Below are 19,921 nucleotides of genomic sequence, written 5' to 3'. Positions count from 1 at the left end.
TGCTCTATAACTTACGTACATTTGTACAGGTAGCATATGCACAGCTATTAATACATATCTGTGTTTTACTACTCACATGGACACATTTTACAATTATCAAAGCAGGTGAAAAATGCTTGCAAGAACCTAATTCCTAAACTGTGGTAGTGTAGTTCTAACCAATGCATAAGAGCTCCCCAAAAGGAATGACTAACATAGATTATAATCTTTTGTCAGTGACGTATTGAGCAATATAATAATTATTTGAGGACAACCTTATTTTCTTATGCAAATTTATATGTTTATACTTTGAAAGCAGATAGCAGCACTGCTTTCTTCTGAGTTCTGAGAAGTGAAAATCAAATTCAGAATTTCTGACGTGATTACCAACCTCTCTCTCTCAGCAGTAGCAGAATAATGATGATGATCAGAAGCCAAAAGCATTGTCACTTATAACTGTAGAAAAAGAAATTGCAACTCTCTTTGCTGGGTGGTTTAGTTTTCTTGCAGTTCAAACTTGGATGATTAAGCTTGAAATTATGTAAAAATGTGTATAATTTTAAAATACAAATACGAATTATTCAGAAGGTGCCCAATTTAATTCTAATATACCATAGGAAAATGTTGTACTTGTAGCAACCACTGCAGAGTGAGCAAGGCTATACCCATCCATTACGTACCAGAAATCCTTGCCACAATCCATGCAAGAAAGGCACTGACAGTTCCTGCAGATGTTCACATGTTTTTCAACTTGTGCTTTTTTCACAGATTCTCCACACGCGTTGCATGTGAAAACTACCATTCTGGTGACTGGTCAGTAGCCTCTACGAAATGGGGACAATCTTCTTCCTCCCCACACAAGCACAGCCCTAAAAACACAAAGAGGAGATCTGACACGTACAGCTTGAAAGAACCCTTGAATGGTGAAAGGAAATGTAACTCTGCATCCAGCAACAGAAAATCTGAGCAGTTTGATTTTTCACGTGGAAAAGTTCATAAGGAAAAACTCATTCTGCCTGATACCTCGAGCACAAGGGGAACCAGTAACCCTGGAACTAGCAGCCCCCAGGCCCAACCTCCCAGCCCACGCCGATCCGCCTCGCAGCTGGCGGCTTCCACTTCCCCTCCGCTTCCCGATGTGACTCCCCCGCCTTCCGAGCAGACCCGTCCCCGCCAGGCCCGGCCCAGCTGTGCCGCCTGAGGTGGGGACCGTATGGGCGGGAAGGCGGGAAGGCAGGCAGGCAGGCCGGCCGGCCGGCCGGCCCGCCCGCCGCCCCCGGCTCCTCAGCGGCAGCAGGTGCCACCTACCCCCCCTCCTTAACCGCCCCCGCCCCCGCTCCACGCACCTCAACCGCCGCTTTCCAACGGCCGCTCCGCGCGGCACGTGCAGCCGCCGCCTCGCCCTGCCCCTCCGGCTCTCTCGGTGCCGCCGCTCCGCGCCTGCGCGGCCCCCGCTCCGCCCCGCGCCCCCCGCGGAAGCGGAAGCGGCGGGGCCGAGGCTGGTGATGAGACCGGGGTTGCTGCAGGGCGGCCGCGCGGGGATGGAGTTGGGAGGTGGCCGGAGCCGGTAAGCGCCGGGTTCAGCAGGGCCGGCTCCTTCCCCTCGGCCGCCCTGCCCGCCTCTGCCAGTCGGTGCCGCCGCGTTGTCCCCGCTGAGGGCGGTGTGGCGGCCGCGTTCTCTCGCTGCGGCTATTGGCGCTTGGCCCGCCCTGAGCCCCGTCCCCCTATGGCAGCGGCTGCTCGGGCCCGGGTCCGCTCCATCTGCCGTGTCTTCGCACCTTCCCGGGCAGAGCCAGCCCTACCCTCGGCGTCCGCTCCTCTGAGGCGAACCCTCCGTGCTGCACCGCGCCTGAGCTTTAGGCTGAGGAGAGCCTGAAATGGCAGCTCAGCTGTAAATAGCGACCGTGTTGCTAGGGCTTCTCTTGCTCGGGAGCAGCTCGGACTGTTTGCCCTCTCTGCCGGGAGACTGGCACCTGCTGGCTGGGAGTCTGAGTTCACAGGTTGTAAAAGTACTTGCAAGATGCTGTGGTGGGAAAGATACACAAAGGAAGTGGTTGTCTGGCAAACAGATGTGACTTCTTTATTTTAAAGCCTAGTAACAGGCATGAAAAGAATAAATAGGAAAGTACAATATAATATTGCCGACCTTAAGACAACAGGAGGCTGCGGATCACAGAGTAACAGAATAAATTAAAATGTGGAGCCTTTAGCACTCAGGAGAATTGAGAATGCGGGCAACCACTTTCTTCTCATGTTTAATCCAAGGTAGTTTTTCTGCTTCATTCATTAGTTAGGAGACTAGAAGTTCTAATTGCCCTGTTAGTTGGAATTTTGCTTTCATATTTACAAGTGTGCAGGGGAGGAGTTCCATCTTTATTCCAAAAAAAAAGAAGTATGAAATTGAATGTAAACGTGTTGTGTGGGAATGTTATTTGTCTTTCCTTCAACCTGTTCAAGGAAGTGATTTCTTTTTTAAAGATATTGTGCTTTTTGTTGTTGTTCTGGAGTTCGGTTTATTGGCAGCACCATTAGCAAATTTTGCCGATGCCTTTTCTTGTAAGCAAAACATCATTAACATCAATATTCCTTAGGTATATTGCTGTATTTTTACTGTTGAGCAATATAGTGACTCATCTTTAATCAGGAAAATGTCATTAGATCTCACATTGCAGGTGTAAGCTGAATTCTGATTCCTTTGGGAGCTATAACAAACTGCAAAAATACTCTTTATATTCTAAATTCATTTTGCAATTTAATATTTAAAATTCTTATTAGCATTTTATTTCATTGTAGGTAACTTAAGTGATTTTCTAGCATGGACACTGTTGCTAGCCATAGTTGTCATCTTCTCCAGCAGCTACATGAACAGCGCATTCAGGGTCTTCTCTGTGACTGCATGCTGGTGGTAAAAGGTGTCTGCTTCAAAGCACACAAAAATGTATTAGCTGCTTTCAGTCAATATTTCAGGTATGTGAAAGAAAATTCTTCTATTAAAAAAGTGAACTGAGTGCTGTTGGTTGAGGTTTTCTCTGAGAAGGGTATTTTTTTCTGGTAGTTGCAGACTAAGTAACTATTGGAGTGTTTGGGGAAAAATTAAATTGTTTGTCCACGGATAAACCTGTATCAAATATTTAATCTGATTAAAGACTGTGACCATCCTAAGCTATTCGTTAGATATCAATAGTTAACTACTATGCTCTTTGAATTTGGCGTTTTCTTGATCCTTACTTGCTTACAGTGCCTCATATAATGGGTTCTGGCATGAACCAGCATTCATTATTTCAGTATGAAAAGATAACTATTTACAAAAGCATAGTGGAGTATGTGAACAGAGCCAGATAAAGGATGTAATTGATGAAACAATTAACGTTATCCATTTCCAGATAATGTGAATTGTTTCACTCATTATATATTCAAAATAAAATTTGACTATATAGGTTGTTGTAGAACAGATTCTCAGAGAGATAACATATGTGTTTTGAAGTATATAGGTGGCCCATGAAGCCTCATCATTGGTTTTATTCCCCTCTGCATAGACCTCATTGATCCTCCAAATTTTGGGGGATGCTGGATCACCCAACTTAGTGTTTTATGTTAGTTACGAGTAAGCTGTTAGATCTAGCAGTTTTTAGACCTTCTTGCAACATCTATAGCTCGACTACCAATTCTTATCTAAGAAAATTATTTTTATGTTATGACTGAGGGGAAAAAAGAAGACAGGTTGTTTTTCCTTTTCTCCTCTAGTGTTTTAATCCTGATGCTGAAGTGAAATTATGCTCAAAGACTGAAATTTTTGAAGTAGTTAAAAATAATTAAGTGATATATATTTATACATAGAGAGATATATATAATTTGGATTCTCAACCCAGATCTGTTCATTATAGTTCTGGTTTTAATTTAGATAGTATGGGCTGGATTTATTAAATAATTTGGATGTGAGCACTGGCTTCAGAGTAGCATGTAAGTGTGAGGATAGGACAACTTAAGTATGGAGATGCATCTGAAACTCTGCATTCCTAAAGTTTAAGCCTAGACTCTCCTATGCTTGAGATTCAGAGATCATTGATATTATACCCACTGTTAAACAAAACCTAATTTGAGAGTTAATCCACGGAGAGGAATCATCAAGTTCAGGGCGTTTCCTAGTGTAGGAAAACAGCTACGCAGGAGTGACCTGATGCCATTTATGTATCATTTACTGTGGGAGTAACCAGGTTAGAGACTGGGGGGTTTAATTGAAAGGTGTGAAGGTGCTGACTGAGGCAGAGCACTTAATCTAGAACTGATTATGGATGTGAAGAACTACAGCTCTGATGCTAAGAATGCTTTATATCAACTAGTAAGAAGTCTTGGGAATTATTTAGACACCTTAATGACAATTCAGTGGGTATTGGTTGCATGGCTGTTTTAAGCTCGTGTACCTGTACTCTTTGTTATTCTTTTACTTGGTTCTAATCCAGTACAAGTAAAAATATATTCTTTTGGATAAGAGAGAACAGATTGAAAATAATGCCATCCTCTTGTTTGCTATTACAATCTTCTCATATACTTGTGGAGAAAGAATTAATAATAATAACTTTAAAGTTTACTGATAAAGTTTGATGGACAAGCTCAGTTTCCAGTAGAGAACAGTTTAGCTGACTTTGAGGTCTGTCTGCTCCTTTTTACTAGAAAATTTCTCATGTCCTGTTTTAGTTGTCATGGTGGAATGAGAAACACCATTCTGAGTTAACATATTTTTGCAAATAGTCCATAAACACACCACTGCACCTAATATGTAAAGAACATTGGATAGAAAACTACAGGTATAGGGTGTGACTTCAAAACATGAAAAATATAGAAAATTAAAGTTATATAAAGGATCATTTGCTTTGATTTATACTTTAAGTATACTAGCGTAGAACTAATATGTAAGACAATTGAGCAGTTTTGAGATGTTTGTCTTCAAAAACACAGCAATCTAGATAAGACCTTATAGCATAAATTCTTGTTTCATGCCAGGCAGTCTGTCTGAGGTGTATATGTATATTTTTATAAAAGTGTTTGTGAATTACTCATGTGTGTTTGAATATTTGCCTTATTTTATCAGGACCCTATTCCAGAATTCTTCAGGCCAGAAGAATGATGTTTTTCATTTGGACATTAAAAATGTAGGTGGGATAGGCCAGATCTTGGACTTCATGTACACCTCTCACCTGGATCTTAGCCAGGACAATGTACAGGCTATGCTGGATATTGCGCAGTGTCTCCAAGTGCAAAATGTGCTGAACATTTGCCACACCTTTTTAAAATCTTCTACAGCTGTAGGGCAAACAGCCAGCATGCCTTGTAATAGCATATTTTCACTGCAGAATGCTTTGACTGCAGATACTGGCTGTGCCAGTGATGGTTATGGAACAAACCTGTTGCATGAATGCTCATCTGACACACAAGCTAATAAAGTCTTGGCTGACCACCATTCTCATGCATCACAGTCTGTTAATGTTCATGCGCCCTCAGGTGATGTACAGAAACAACCACAAGATTCCTTAGATGGCAACTGCACAGAGCTTCCATTTAAGCAACCAAACTACTATTATAAACTACGCAACTTTTACAGTAAACAGTTCTATAAGCAAAATGCTTGCTCTAATAATGAAAGAGTGGCAGAACAATCCTATTCGTACAACACATCGAAGGAAATAAACACAGTAGAGAGTAACTCATGTACTGTCAATCACTCGGAGTGTATTCTGGAAACCTCTGATCATTTACCACCAAACTTTCTGGTTCAGTCTGTTAATGAAGCCTCTGCAGACCAAGATGCAGAAAGCACGCTTATGCAGCCCACCAAGCAGATGCGGCTGAAGAAGGCAATACACCTCAAAAAGTTAAATTTTCTAAGATCTCAGAAATCTGCAGAGGAGCCACCTGAGCCTAAACGAGATGAGAGTAGAATAACAGGAGTAATTGAATCTGTAAATGAAAGTACCATGGACATGACCAATGTTAGAGTTACTGAAGAAAAAGAAGCTGAAGATGTTGTGAATTCTGAGAATTTTGAACAAACTGTTGGAATGGAAAGACCTCAAGGTCCTTTGGAACAAGAAGGGCAATCACAGACTCTTCAGTTGCAGAGGCAATATACTTGTGAATTATGTGGGAAGGCTTTCAAACATCCAAGCAATTTGGAGCTCCACAAAAGGTCTCATACAGGTACAGGTATCAATAACTTGGTCTGCAGACCAAATATTTCAGTTAAAGAGCATGTCTTGTTGTATCTCTTTATTCAGGGATGCTGGATAAGGGTCTACTTTCAACAGGTGGTGGTTTTGTGATGTGTTTGTTGTTTTTTGTTGTTGTTTTTTAAATTAATAATCGTACAGGAATAAAGACTGTAAAACTGAGTTTAGCTGCGAGTTGTATTAAGATTTTTCCTTCATATTTTTTTAGGGTTGCTTTTCAAAGAATGTTGCATGATATTTTAAAGAGATTTTTATTTTTTTCTTGCATTTAGAAGAGGCATTTCTAGTCAGTTTGTCAGAGTCAGAAGTCCGAGACAGATAGCAATGAAAAGCGTAAATGGATAGTGGGAGATACTACAGCTGTTTCAGACGACCTCATTTCTCTCTGGTCAATATATTCTTTGTAAGATGCAAGTGATTAGGGCTTGTTGGTCACTTCTTTTTAACCTGTAGAAGCATGCTCTGTAATTAATTTATATCTTTTTTTTCTAGTGTGAACAATTTTCATTGTGTTTTCCGATAAAGTAATGCTCTTGCAGACAAGTAGGCTGCAGACTGAATAGGAATTTTGAATTAATTTACTTTGTTTTAAAAACTCACAGGTAGTACTGTTTTTAAACCTAGTATAGATTTATTTCTAAGTATCTTTTTATTCTAGTGAAAAACAAGACCCAGTCTAACTTTGAATCAACTCATTTGTCTGTCCAGTTTAACGAGCATGTGCTGTTATATTTCCACAACTTTAGGTATGTTTTTTAAGAGTTTTTAAGAATTACCTGTCCTAGTTTTGTTAAAAACAAGTTTCTCTTTTAGCGAATTTGCTTGTCAGCTAAAGCCTTCATATTAGCTGCATTTTTCTGAAAAGCCAGATACATGTTTTGGTAGACATAGCAATGGTATACAAGGTCATTGATAAGAATGGATGAGAATGGATGCACATCTCGTGAAAGGGGCAACGAGAAACAGGTGACCAAAAAACAAGACCCAGTCTAATTTTGAATCAACTCATTTGTCTGTTCAGTTTAACCAGCATGTGCTATTTTATTTCCACAACTTTAGATATGTTTTTTTAAGAGTTTTTAAGAACTAACTTAGCTAGTCAAGTAACAGCATTGATTCCAGGTCCTTGAGACAGCTTTATTCCTGATTAAGCTGTTGAATATTTTTTGCCTTTTCTTTTTCCCTGTATTGTGTACAGATATACAATATACAAATGCATCTCTCTCAAAAAAGGGTTGCAGTAGCTTTGCAAGGTTATTTGTGTTTCCATTAATTTATTTCTTTTTATTTGAGGTCTGTGTATTTACACATGCTTCCACTCCGCTTAAGCTCTGGTAAATGTTGTTTCATGTTTCACAACACTGCTTGATATGAACTAGCTTTTTACATTGTGTAAGAAAAGTGATCCTAGACTTGGTTTTGTTGTTGCTGTTCTGCTGTACTAGTCTGCGTATACACTGGGTTTGGGAATTCTGTGTTGTTCCAGTAGTTTTTAAAAAATTCCAGACTTGAATACTGATTAATGTGGCATTGACATTCTTCTATAGGTGTGCTAAACTGATGAAGTTTTAAGTTTAACAAATAATATGCACATCAAAGAAGGATGAAAAAACCGAGGCAAGAATATGATTAAATATGCCTGTTATTTTAGGATCATGTTAATTTGTTTTTAAATATCCAACTAGTCTGAAAAGAGTACTCAGAAAAGTGCAGTGAACGGTGAATAGGATGTTAATAAAGGAAGGATCTGTAGCTGAAGGTACAAGGCACATTTATATCATCAATATTAGGTATACTGGTAGCTAAGTAATGCCAGTATATTCTAAAAGCCATTTCCATTCATCTGCCACTTCAGAAAGCACAGCAAATTGCTAGCTAACCAATTTTATTGAAAAACATTTATTTTCTAGAACTGAGCAAAAGGGTTATCACGTATTTAAGTATTACAGTGCTTACTGAAAGTCCTCCAAATCTGTTTTTGCTGAAGAGATGAAGGAAGCAAGTTACTGAAATGCACATTTCACAATGGCAAGCCAGTTTTTAACCCACAAATGACAACTCTCAACATAAGTGCTGTGGTAGCCTGATTGCCAAGGAAAATCACATGTGAAATTCTCTGTCCACAAACACTAGGAACTGCTAAAGAATTTACAGGTTAACATGATTGCATTGATGAGTTGTCTATGTGAAGGACAGGCATACTGTGTTCAACATGAGTTGTTGTGTTGGATTGTCTAGCTATTTTAATTGTATCACTAGCAGATATTTGAAGGAACCTCTAAACAGAGCTTATTGCATTGACTTGATTGATTTTGACTTGACTGTTTTGTCCATTTTTTTTTTTATTAAATTGACCAGTCTGGAAAAAAAAAAAAAAAAAAGGCAGCAAATATCTCTCTCTCTTAAACAGTCCTCACCTATCCAGGAATATCCAGTGTTTTCTTTTTTGGGTTTTTAAAACATGTCAACCCCACTCCCCAAGCCCGGTGGACAGGGCTTGGCAGGATGTGAAACAACAGGAGCAGAGTCACACTGTCATGCAATACACTGTTGTTCCTCAACCTTTTCCTTCTGAGCTTTGCTTGAGCAAGTTGCTGGTGTTCCGTGCTTTAGTGGGTCCTGTTCCTCACCTTTGTGGTCTCTTCAGGAACACTGCTGCTGCCTTCATGCCTTTCTCCACTGGAGCTGACACACCACTGCTTTGATCCCACTACCGTGTACTTCATCTCTTGCAGAATATTGAACAAGAAGGATGCAACAGAAGATAGGAAGCACAAGGCAGGCCCCTGGATGTTTGTTTAAGCATTGTCTTAATTGTAGTCCAATTATTAGTTTTCCCTAAGTTTTATCTGTTACTGTTGATCCAGCCATGGCCTTTGAGAAGATTAGTGTTTTCAGATAAGGTTTTTTTCATTTGGAATTTAATGACAGTCATAGAACCACAGAATAATTTAGATTAGGATGGACCTCTGGAGGTCATCCGGTCCAATCTTCTGCTCAAGGCAGGTCAAATTAGATTTGGTTGTTTTGCTCATGACCTTATGCGGTCAAATTTCTGATGTATTCAAGGACAAAGATTCCACAAGTTCTTCAGGAAACCAGTGCCAGTGTTTAGCCACCCTCATGGGGTAAAAGATTCTTTTCCTATGTATAATGGGAATTTCTCATGATCTAACTTGTGTCTGTCACCTCTTGTCCTGTCACTGGGTACCTTCAAGAACAACCTGGTTTCAACAACCTGGTTTCATCTGTCTTCTCATTAGATGTCGACAGCACAACCGTTTCCAGTTTGCCTTAAGGCTCTACATGTGGTCTCACCAGTGATAGGTAGAGAAGAATCATCTTCAGCTTGCTAGATACACTCTCACTGAAATGCCCTAGGAAGCAATTAGCCTCACCTTACCTGAGGGATGCTACAATGCTGTGAGTAATCTAGTATTTCTGCTAGAATTCATTCTTGGAATAGGCTGCTTGATATGCCCAGTGGTTTGGAGTTTCATGCAGGTGCAGAATTGTTCTCCAAAAACTAATCTGATGTTTCTTTTCAAACAAAACTTTTTAATTTTATCTTTATCATGGGGGAAAAGAAAACCTCCAGCTCTTTGTACATCAGTACAGTTATAATGAGGCTGCATGGAGCCTACAACAATAGTTTTGAGCAATTTGAGCCTCCAACTCCCTTCCTTTCCTTCTAGTTATTTCAGGGTGGATTTCTGTTCAGATAATTGTCTTTGTGTCAACAGTAACTTTTTTTTTTTTGTTGTAGGTAATTCCTGCAGAAATTGCTACTAGTGTTTTTTTATCCTCTATTTCAAATTACCTTGATGTTTTTACAGTTGCCGGAAGACTTCCCAATTGCCACAGATCTGGCTCCCTGTTGGTTTCAATTTTGTTTGTGTTGTCAGTACCAGAATTTTTAGTGTTTTGCAGATGTGAAGCCATAATGAAATCAAACCTCAGTGCTCTTTATAGATGAGTTATTGGGTTCTTAATTTTTATCTTTAATTGAATAAAAGCTTTCTTGAAGCTGCCATAGTATTTCCATTCTTTATTAAGTAGAAAAAGTACATTTAGCCTCAGGCTGTCAGAATACCTGCGAGATTACTGTCTGTGAAGCCACATAACTATATGTTTACTCTGTGCTTTAAAATGTAAGAGAATTGCATTTAGTCCTTGATCCTGAAATCTGTTGAAAGAACATGACCTGTATTTGGCAACAGGGAAGGAAAATGGAACCTCAGCACATAGATGTTGTAGGTGTTGCTCATAACACTTCCAAGGACAGAGGAAGAATACCGATGTAGAGAATACTGGCTGGAAGAAAAGGCTACAAATAGCCAAGAGGTATTCCATAAAATCAGGAAAATTATAATTAAAAAACTAAATAAAAATCTTTAGACAGATTTTGAATCAGCATTAAGATAAAACACAGTGTAAGATATCTTTTTCCTTCTGGAAATATCTGTATTCAAAATCATGAGGATTTACGTTAGCTCTTTTGCTTCCCTGAGCCTGGGGGCCGGATTATATATGTCCTTCAGAAGAACAGTTAGGCTCATGAAAATATCTTTAGAAGTCTGACTCTCATTGAATTCAGTGGTATGTGAGCATTATTATTGTTTGAAAAATTCTGGGATGCAAGAGATTTTTATCAGCAGCGTGAAATCTAGGAAACCAAGAAATACACAGGGGGAAAAATTGCCTTTATGAAAAGTTGTAGAGGAGAAAAAGTGATTAGAAAAAGATATTTGACTCAAATTAACAACCAGAGAATTGAAGTATTCTGCAGTCACATTCTAGATTGAGAGTCAAGTTATTTGGAAAAGCTGAAGTGGACCACACTAGTTTTTTACTAAAGCTGCTCATGTGTTTTTGGATATGCAAGAACACCAGTTTTGCAAGTATAAACTCAGAATTTTGGAGCAAAATACTTGTGTTAATTATCACATACTCTTATATACGATGGGTATTTAAAGACATATATATTTGCTGGAAGTGAATGCCTACGTGCTGATCAGAAATGTATGGTACACGTTGAACAGAGAAAACAATCCTTCCAAATTAGCTTCTCTGTGTTTCGTATTCTTTTTACTAGTGGACCTTTGTGTGTGGAAAAACTGGTGCGTTTCCTAGAGCTTTTGTTGTTGTTTTCTTAGGACCTTGTCATCTGTTCTGTTCCTCCTGGAGGTATGGTACCCCTTTCATTTGGAAAAAAACAGTATTTGTTAAAAAATTATGAAATATTCCTGTATGTATCAAAATTCTTCTACCTACTTGATTTGAAAGATAAATTCTCTTTCTGAGCAAATCTGCCTTATGAGCTAATGACAAATGCTGTACTTCCCTCTGGAATTCCCCTTGTATACATGGGTAAGTGTCCTTTTGGGGATATTTTTACTCTTACATTACATGTTTTAAAAGGAAGTGTAGCAATTTAAAACGTTGTATTTTATTGCAACTACTAGAAGTTCTATGTTCTGTTTCTTCTTTTAGGTGAGAAACCTTTTGAATGTAACATTTGTGGGAAACACTTCTCACAGGTGGGAATATTTTATATTATGGTACTTGCATTTGAAAATGAAATGCATCTGTGTTGATTCTAAAAATAAACTTGGTTTAAAGTCTATAAATTAGATTTTTTTTTTTGTTCAAAGACAGACTTGATTTCAGGGATAAAGAATTGAAATGTCTTATTTGAAGATAACATGTTAAATGGTTTAGATTTCTTTGATACGTTTTGTACCTTTGATCCTGTCTGCTCTCAGTGGATTTGTTATGTATTTTACCTTCAAATGAGTGTTTTAACTATACAGACCCACTACTGTATTTGCAATACAGAGAACATTCGCCTGCAGATTGTGCTTTTGCATTATGCTTAGGGATATGTTTGGAATAGCATTTTTACCATAACTGAGAAGAAATACAGGTTAGAATTGTATGTAATGTTGTGTTTACAATACAGTTCCATCTTCCTGAATGGCTTCAATTATTAAACAGATTTTTTTGAGTCAGTTTCCTTCTGCAGAGAAGAACAGCACAGTCTGTCTGAAGTGACAAAACTCAGCTATGATTAAAAAAAACTCTTGTGAAATTCCCTAATTACATATGGGGCCTAAGCTTCAGCTGTCTTCATTTGCCCTCCAGTGCTTGTTTGCTGTTCTGGGTACAACAATTCATTTGTATTTCTACAAATTTGGTGCCTAGCTGTCTCACGTTTCCAAAAATGTCTGTTTCTTTTCTTGGTTGGAATATGTGCACTTAAGCACAGGAGACAATGGACAGGTGTCTAATTTTATGCTAAGATTAAATAATAATTGTTGGGTTTGGTTTTTGTATGGTTTAAGGATTAGAATTATTTGGTCTTTGTCCACCCACCCCCCCACCAGTGCCTGCACTTCTCTTGCTCCAGTTTTGTAATCCACCAGTGGTACTTCTTTGGCCCCTGAATCTGATGCAGTTCCATCTGTTACTAAATATGAATGTAACACTGCATCAAGTGTGCGATACTGTTTCATCATGCTTATCAAGCATTTGAGTAAAACTGGATCTGCTTATTAGGCAAAGAACATATGTTTTCCTTCATTTTGATGGCTCATCTTCTAGTTATTAAAAGAAAAAAGTGAATATTTCCAAATTTCATTAGGAATACTTTTGGCAAATAGAGTGGTATTCTGTACCATTACTGTGGGGGAAGCGGGAATAAAGAAGCTTCAGACACTCCTAGTGTATGACAGGCATGAGAGCTGCTCTCCTCTCACCATCACCTCATTTGCCTGAAGGTACGGGTAGATAAATACTGATGGATAAATGCCTGCACATCCAGAGTATGAGCCGTAGCATTCAGCTTGCGTGCTGCGGTTCTCACTGCTCATAAAAGGGGACTTGCATTCTTCTGAGGTACTTGCTTTGGAGTAGTACAAATAAATAGGACTCTACCTACCAGAAAGTAAGATGCAAGGGTAATTACTATCTACTTTTTGCTTAAAAGACCATTTTTGATCTTGTTCTTGATCTTCTCAGTCTGCAAGGACAGAAATAGTAATGCTTTTCTTATTTAAGCCTTATGTTCTCTGCTTTTGAGACTGTGCACTGGTGGTGCCTGGTAGTATGTCTGCTCCTGCTGAATGTGGCTGATGTGTGTTGGAATGTGACACAGAAAATGAAGAAGGTAGTGAAAACTGACATAGGAACTCATAATCTTGAACAAATAACCATAAATGTGTTTGATTTCTGGAGGAAAACGTTCCTTTTCTACTTCCAAGCCTGCATCTTTGCTTACTACTAGTAGACAGCTTGTTGCTATTTGGTCCTTCTCTGGTTGGTGACTCAGGGTATTGTGTTTTAGCTCCTGCCTCCTTCTGCAGAGCTTCTTTTGGGGGATCATATGCATTAGTTCCTTCACTTTAAAGGTACTCTAGTTACAAACAGGGTAAGTCTAGCGTACCTCTCTAGTCTCCACATTGGTGAGGAGTGGTCTGCAATCAGTATCAGTAAGAGGATCCTTCTGAGCATTTTTTTGCTTTCACTGAAATGGCGGCAAAAGTTCTCTTACACTTTTTCATTAGGATGGCATATTATGCCTTAAACAATGCTGGGTACCACCTGAAATATTAGGAAGAATACAAGTTACTGATGTTTTTAACTATTTTTTTTTGTGTGTGTCAGTATAGTTAATAACTTTTGCCCTTATTAGGAGGGAGTGACAGAGACTTGTAATAAGGAAATGGATCCTCTACTACCTGCTACTCTGACTGAAAAATACCTATATGGGAACTATTTCAGAATAATTGTTGCACTTCAAATTCACCCTCTTGTCTTTACCCAGAATAACTTTCAAATGCCTATGATACGGTTTGTTTTGTGACATGGATAGAGGTAAAGGTTCTGTCTTCTCTATGCTTCTCTCAAATGCACCTGTGCATAAAATCCTGTCGTCTTTGCAAAGCACAAACTACTCCACGGAGAAGTTGGTTTAGTCTTCTCTTTCCTCAGAAATAGGAGCCTAATGCCTGTCTTTGGATGGATTTCAGCATTATAAAGTTTGGCCTGAGAGAACAGCAGTTCAGTCAAACTGTTGTCTGAAAAACTTCACAAGGGTTAAAGGAAGCTCTCTCGGGGTTCAAAAGGCAATCCATTGGATGTTGTCCTCTGTGGCTGTTTGTGTGTCTGCATTACTTTAGTGCTGGTATATTATAAGCTGTGATTACAGTGATTGGTCATCACAGGTAATTTATTACCTAAAGGAGTCGGAAGAAATTACTGGTGGGTCTTATTTTTGTTGTCTTACTGTGATGAAGGAGGACAAGATAATCTTTGCATCCCCAGTTTTCTTTCCTGATTGAAAGGACTTAATGTTTCTTTAGTGTACTTAGATAAAACCAGGCAGTTATACATCAAAGAGAACAGACGGGTTAAAAACTGACTGTGGAAATATGCACAATATATGGAACATCTGCAGCTCTTCTATGCAGACTCGCTGTCTTGCGGTTTGAGAACTGGAGTCTCAGTGGATTAGCCATGCAGAAGAACCATTAAAACAAAAAAGAAGTTGGAATGAGTAAGATGGTTTTGTGTAGTCATTATCTGGTTTGCCTGCTAGACTGGCATGATTTTTACAGGATTGAGAAAGGAAAGATATGTAATTAAAATTAGTTACCAGGAATCCCATTTGTTCATTTCTGTACTGCTTCTGTTTTGTTTTGATATCAGTAAATATTTATAGGTTTGGAGCACTTGGCTCTAACTCTTTTATGGATTGAAAAATGTTTACCCTATTCTTTTCTTTTTAGCCTCCTGATAGGTGAATTCAGACATCCTGATGTAGCAACATTTTATTTGTAGAACAGGGAAAATGAGACTAACATGAATTGTATTACTAGTAAGTTTTCTTCTTCACTGCAATCTGGATGGTGTAATTTTCATTTATGATTGGATCTATTTTCAGCTATAGGTCTTTTTCCTTGCATTTGATTCCACGCTTTTTTTGTTGTTGTTCTTGTTGATGTATAATTGCATACATAAGCAGTTTGATCTTGAAGTATGTAGCAGTCTGCCTTTACTAGATAAGAATGCTTGAGTTCCTACATGTTTTGAAGTATTCACTACCTTAGAATTAGGAATAAAAAGCCAATCTCATAGTTCCCATCATTGTCTTTTTATTTGTATACAGCAACAGACTAGCTGAATTTAAATGTTTAAATTATTGTCCCTTCAGGCTGGTAATCTCCAGACACATTTACGTCGACATTCTGGTGAAAAGCCATACATTTGTGAAATCTGTGGGAAGAGGTGAGTAGAATTGTTCATCTTGGTAAAGTTAACATGATTAAATTTGTTCTTGATAAGCTAAGGGCCAAAAGCTAAGGCAGCATGCTGTTAATTTTGTTTAAAAGACTGATGGGATTAAAATGCAAGTGTCTTGTTGCAAGCCTCAACAATAAGATAAACATGTTACCACATATATAGTCTGTGGTCTTAATTTTATGTGTATTGGTATCTTCAATTAAGGATATACATATACTCTTGTGTGTATTTTGAACAGTGTGAGTCACAATAAGTCATGCTGGTTTGTACATTTCCCTCACATTTTTTTTCATTATTTGGTCACATAATTTTTGTTACAGTTTATGGAAATTATAAAGTATGCAAAATTTGACAAATTTATGCAAAGCATTAAATGTTTCTGCCTTCTGCTAAAAGATGACAGAGAATGCACTAATTTAGGAGTAGCGTTTGTATTTACACTAAGTTAAATGCAGAATAAATTAGCAGCATTAATGGTGAAAGGGGTTTCTTTTGTGTTTGTTTGTTTTTATAAATGTAGTTGGACATTGCCAGCTTCAAAATGTTTTTCTTAAATGCATCCATTTATTTGTCTTTTAGAATCTAATCTTTGTTCAGCACATCAGGCATTCATTATAGTTGGTTTGCCCATGATACTCAGTTTAGGAGAGTAACGGACTTATAAAGACAGTAATTGGGTTTCTGTATTCTGTTACAGATTTGCTGCTTCTGGTGATGTTCAACGCCATATTATTATTCATTCTGGAGAAAAGCCTCATCTGTGTGATATCTGTGGCAGAGGTATGCAAGAACCAAAGTTTCTGCCTCTGAGGTTTTTTGATTGAAATTAGAGGATTCATTTTGATCTCAGTATCTGTCTTTTTCTTTCTAGGGTTCAGTAACTTCAGTAATTTAAAGGAGCACAAAAAGACCCATACCGCAGACAAAGTGTTCACCTGTGATGAATGCGGGAAGTCATTCAACATGCAACGAAAATTAGTAAAGCACAGAATTAGGCATACTGGAGAGAGACCATACAGCTGTTCCGCATGCGGTAAGGTTTACTCTGCGTAGCTTGATAGTGTCTTTGCTTTTAAAATTATAACTAACAGTTCCTATGTCAGCAGAATAGCAATTAACTGAAATTATTTCAAATTGAAATACCATGTTGTGGAAGTTTTTCACAAAATCTTCTGTCTTGCGTACTTAATAGTCTTTCATTTGACATACTAAACTCCTTTAGCTGCTGTAAATAAGTTAAAAAGTGAATTTCAGTTGAAGAATAGAGAAGGGAAAGAAGAGGAATCAGCATTGTTTGCGTACATGGTTGCTAGAGAAGTACTGATACTAGCTGCTTCAAAAATTGATTTATTTTCAATATAGTCCTTCCTGATGGAAAACTAGGTTTGGCATCACCTGGCTATCCATAGATTTTCTTTTTTCCCTCTTTTTCCTTTCCCCCCAGTTGAATACTGTTCAGATTTAACTGCATTCAACCATAGTGTTGACTATAACAACCTTTTGCTACCTTGTTCTACCTTGTTTCAACCTCTGGAATAAAATCAAAACTTGATCAATGCTTCATGCCAGAGAACGCCCGTTTTCAAAATCTGCTTGGTAGGTCATACTTCTGGGCGGTCTGAAAATTGCTCTTAGGTCAATGATTCATCCTTGTATAACGTCGTTCTCAGAAATAGCGTTGTCTGTCCTTACCTCGCATGTTATTTAGCATCCTGCGTACTACTTACTTTTCTGCCCTTAGGTGCTTTTTTTGGTATTATTTCATTCATGTTCTCAGGAATCAGCTTTTGAGGAGGGTAGCTCCATATGATAATGTCCAGCTGCAGTATGTTTTATTTATAGTGTCTTGAGGCACAAGAAGAGCTAAAATTATCTGAAGGTCTTGCATCAGAAGGAGGAAATATAGACATGCATGACATGAAAGAATAAACAAACAGTTGTTTTGCTGTCATGAAAACAGGCTTATTTTCATCTTCTAGTGGCCTTTTGATTATTTTTCATTTTACCCAGGTCAGTTTGTACTGAGAAGGCAAAAAATGTGCAAAAAGGATCTGATCAGGCTTTAAGAAATCATTCATATTATGCAAAAAATCCACATGTTGTTCCAGCAATTTGTGATCTTACTGTTAATGGCTTTTCTGAAGAGAAATCTGGGTAGTAGAATGAAATGTATGATGCCAAAAATCGAGCCTGCTGTTTTATTGGGCTTTCAGATAACACAGTTCCTTTTACTTGTTATTATTCCGCACAAAATAATCTTTAACCTAAGTAAAATGAGATAAAATCACAAATAGGTACCAGCTTATTTCTGCTGTCCTAAAGAACGTGAACTGTCTGAATCATGTAGCAGTTCTGGAAATTAATGCTCTCTTGTTCTGCTTGTTGTTCTACACTTTGCCCTGGTTCAGCATCAGACCCTTTTTTCTTTGCAGTGTGGTAATTGAGCTTATTTGAGCCTGTAGTTCTGAAAATAGGCAAACAGTTGAACATTTTATTGTATTCTAATATTTACAGTAATAAAAAATTGTAGTTTTGATGTATTCTATGTCTAGAATATAAAAAAAAATGGACTGCTGCATCATGTTAGTTCAAAGTTAACAAAAAAAGTGAATTTTGTCAGCACTTTAAGAATAGCTCCTTGGTAATGAACAAACTGTTAGATTCTGTGATGCAGTTCTCACTGGAGGAATATACTTAGAAGCTTATCAGCACACTTTTTCCAGACAGATGAATTAAATAGTTTATTTTTTTTTTTTCCTCCATGAAGATTGATACGAACTGTAAGCACTCAAAGCTTTCAAATAATAATGGATATTCCTGTCTCTGGAGACAAAAACTACAGCCCTGGGAAACACAAGTTAGAAAATCAGATCAAGACGAAGAAACAAGTCATTGAATTGTAAAAATAGATGGAACTTGTCTGAACCTGTTTTAGATAAACAAAGTAGCACAGCTGGGACATACCATACATTATCACTTGATATTTTCTCTAATGAAAACACGCTTATGCACTTGTATTAAGAACAAAATCTAAATAAATCTCTTCTGTCTTGTAGGGAAATGCTTTGCAGGCTCTGGTGACCTGCGTAGACATGTAAGGACTCACACAGGAGAAAAACCCTATACCTGCGAAACTTGTAACAAGTGCTTCACTCGCTCTGCTGTTCTACGACGGCACAAGAAAATGCATTGTAAAGCCACTGATGAAGGTCCAAACACGCTGGATGAATTTACCCAAGGGATTGATTCTTCTGATCTTGACAAATCTCAGAGTTCTGACTCTTTTGGCCAAGAAATGTCTCTTACATTGTTACCAGTGTCTGTTAAATTTCCCATTCGTCCAACTGCAAATTCAACGGAATTTGATCGTTCTGCGGATTCTTACTGTAAATTGCGATCAATGATTCAGCACCATGACTCAGCAAACCATCAGAAACTGAATGCGGGTTCTGCTAAACTCTCAAAAGCTCCGACACAACAAACTCCACCACCACCACCATATGCTTATGCAGAAGTAGATGTATCTTCTGCAGAAGAACCCTTACAGTCTGATGATATTCCCGCAATTCGTTCTTCTGTGGTTAGCTTGGACAGTCATTGTAATGATCCCCTGAGCAGTCGAACATCATCTGCTGCGTACAAGAATAATGAAGGACCATTCTTCTCCAGCATGACCCTCTGGGGTTTAGCTATGAAGACCTTGCAGAATGAGAGCGAATTAGAACAATGAGGGCTCAGGTGACTGTATCAAAACTTCTTAGAGGCATTTCATGCTGAAGCGATTGTGATTGCACTGCAGCATAGAGAGGTCAGAGCCAGGTTTTAAGCCAACTAGTTTGGGTGCTGGTAGAAATCAAGATACGCAAGCCCAGAAGCCACTGTAGACTGCATTTACACTGCTGCTCAGCAAAGTTCAAATCTAGTTTCAAGGACCTTTGTTGTTCTGTGACTGCACTGTGTAGCTTGTGTGTTGTCAGGATTTACTAAAATTTACCATTTACTAAATTTACCATTTAACTTGGTGTTTTTTACCTGATAATGGAGGAAAGGATGGCCCAATGTCTAACTTCATGATATAGGTGCAATTCAAGTATGCGTTATCAGAGTTGTATAAGGGTGTAGATATGTAAAGAGGAAAATATTTAACAAATCCTTAGTGAACCTGAGTTTCAGTAGTGGCTTTCTTACCAGTAGCATCATTGGTTTACATGGCTGGAGTATTGTGATATTAAATTTAAATGTTAAATACTGGACAATATTTGTGATAGTGCAAAGTAACTGTTATATCTAGAAACTTTATTTTTTTACAATAAAAGCTTTTTTTAGTATTTTATAAACTATTTTGCACAGCAGATTATTTGTACAATGAAAACCAAGATCAGGAAATGTGAATAAAGGGAAGTTGTTTTACATTA

At 38.2% G+C, this 19,921-nt stretch overlaps 2 protein-coding genes across 4 annotated transcripts in view; one reads left to right on the top strand and one right to left on the bottom strand.

Moving 5' to 3' along the window:
* Positions 1-1,456, bottom strand: part of LYAR (Ly1 antibody reactive) — a 10,088-nt gene extending 8,632 nt beyond the window's left edge. For both annotated transcript variants that reach the window (XM_065060521.1, XM_065060522.1), the window contains exons 1-2: positions 1,326-1,456; positions 660-848 (exon numbers count right to left, since the gene is read on the bottom strand). In XM_065060521.1, coding sequence (XP_064916593.1) covers positions 660-781 — 122 coding nt within the window. In that variant the 5' untranslated portion in view covers positions 782-848; positions 1,326-1,456. The remainder of the gene's footprint in view (positions 1-659; positions 849-1,325) is intronic.
* Positions 1,376-19,921, top strand: ZBTB49 (zinc finger and BTB domain containing 49). Of its 2 annotated transcripts, none has more exons than XM_065060519.1 (8): positions 1,376-1,546; positions 2,773-2,946; positions 5,069-6,174; positions 11,697-11,743; positions 15,418-15,491; positions 16,204-16,286; positions 16,378-16,539; positions 18,563-19,921. In XM_065060519.1, the coding sequence occupies exons 2-8, from the start codon at positions 2,795-2,797 to the stop codon at positions 19,234-19,236; spliced, it is 2,298 nt and encodes a 765-aa protein (XP_064916591.1). In that variant the 5' UTR covers positions 1,376-1,546; positions 2,773-2,794; the 3' UTR covers positions 19,237-19,921. The 2 variants fall into 2 exon arrangements, with proteins under 2 accessions (XP_064916591.1, XP_064916592.1); XM_065060520.1 differs by lacking the exon at positions 1,376-1,546 and adding an exon at positions 1,819-1,979.

Source organism: Columba livia, chromosome 4 (assembly GCF_036013475.1).
Source record: "Columba livia isolate bColLiv1 breed racing homer chromosome 4, bColLiv1.pat.W.v2, whole genome shotgun sequence".
NCBI lineage: Eukaryota > Metazoa > Chordata > Aves > Columbiformes > Columbidae > Columba > Columba livia.
This window is presented reverse-complemented; position numbering and strand designations above follow the sequence as displayed.

Coding starts and splice junctions, on each gene's coding strand:
- ZBTB49 (XM_065060519.1), top strand. CDS start 2,795: ATGGACACTGTTGCTAGCCATAGTTGTCATCTTCTCCAGCAGCTACAT. Junction 2,947..5,068: donor GCTTTCAGTCAATATTTCAG/GTATGTGAAAGA, acceptor TTATTTTATCAG/GACCCTATTCCAGAATTCTT. Junction 16,287..16,377: donor GTGTGATATCTGTGGCAGAG/GTATGCAAGAAC, acceptor TTTTCTTTCTAG/GGTTCAGTAACTTCAGTAAT.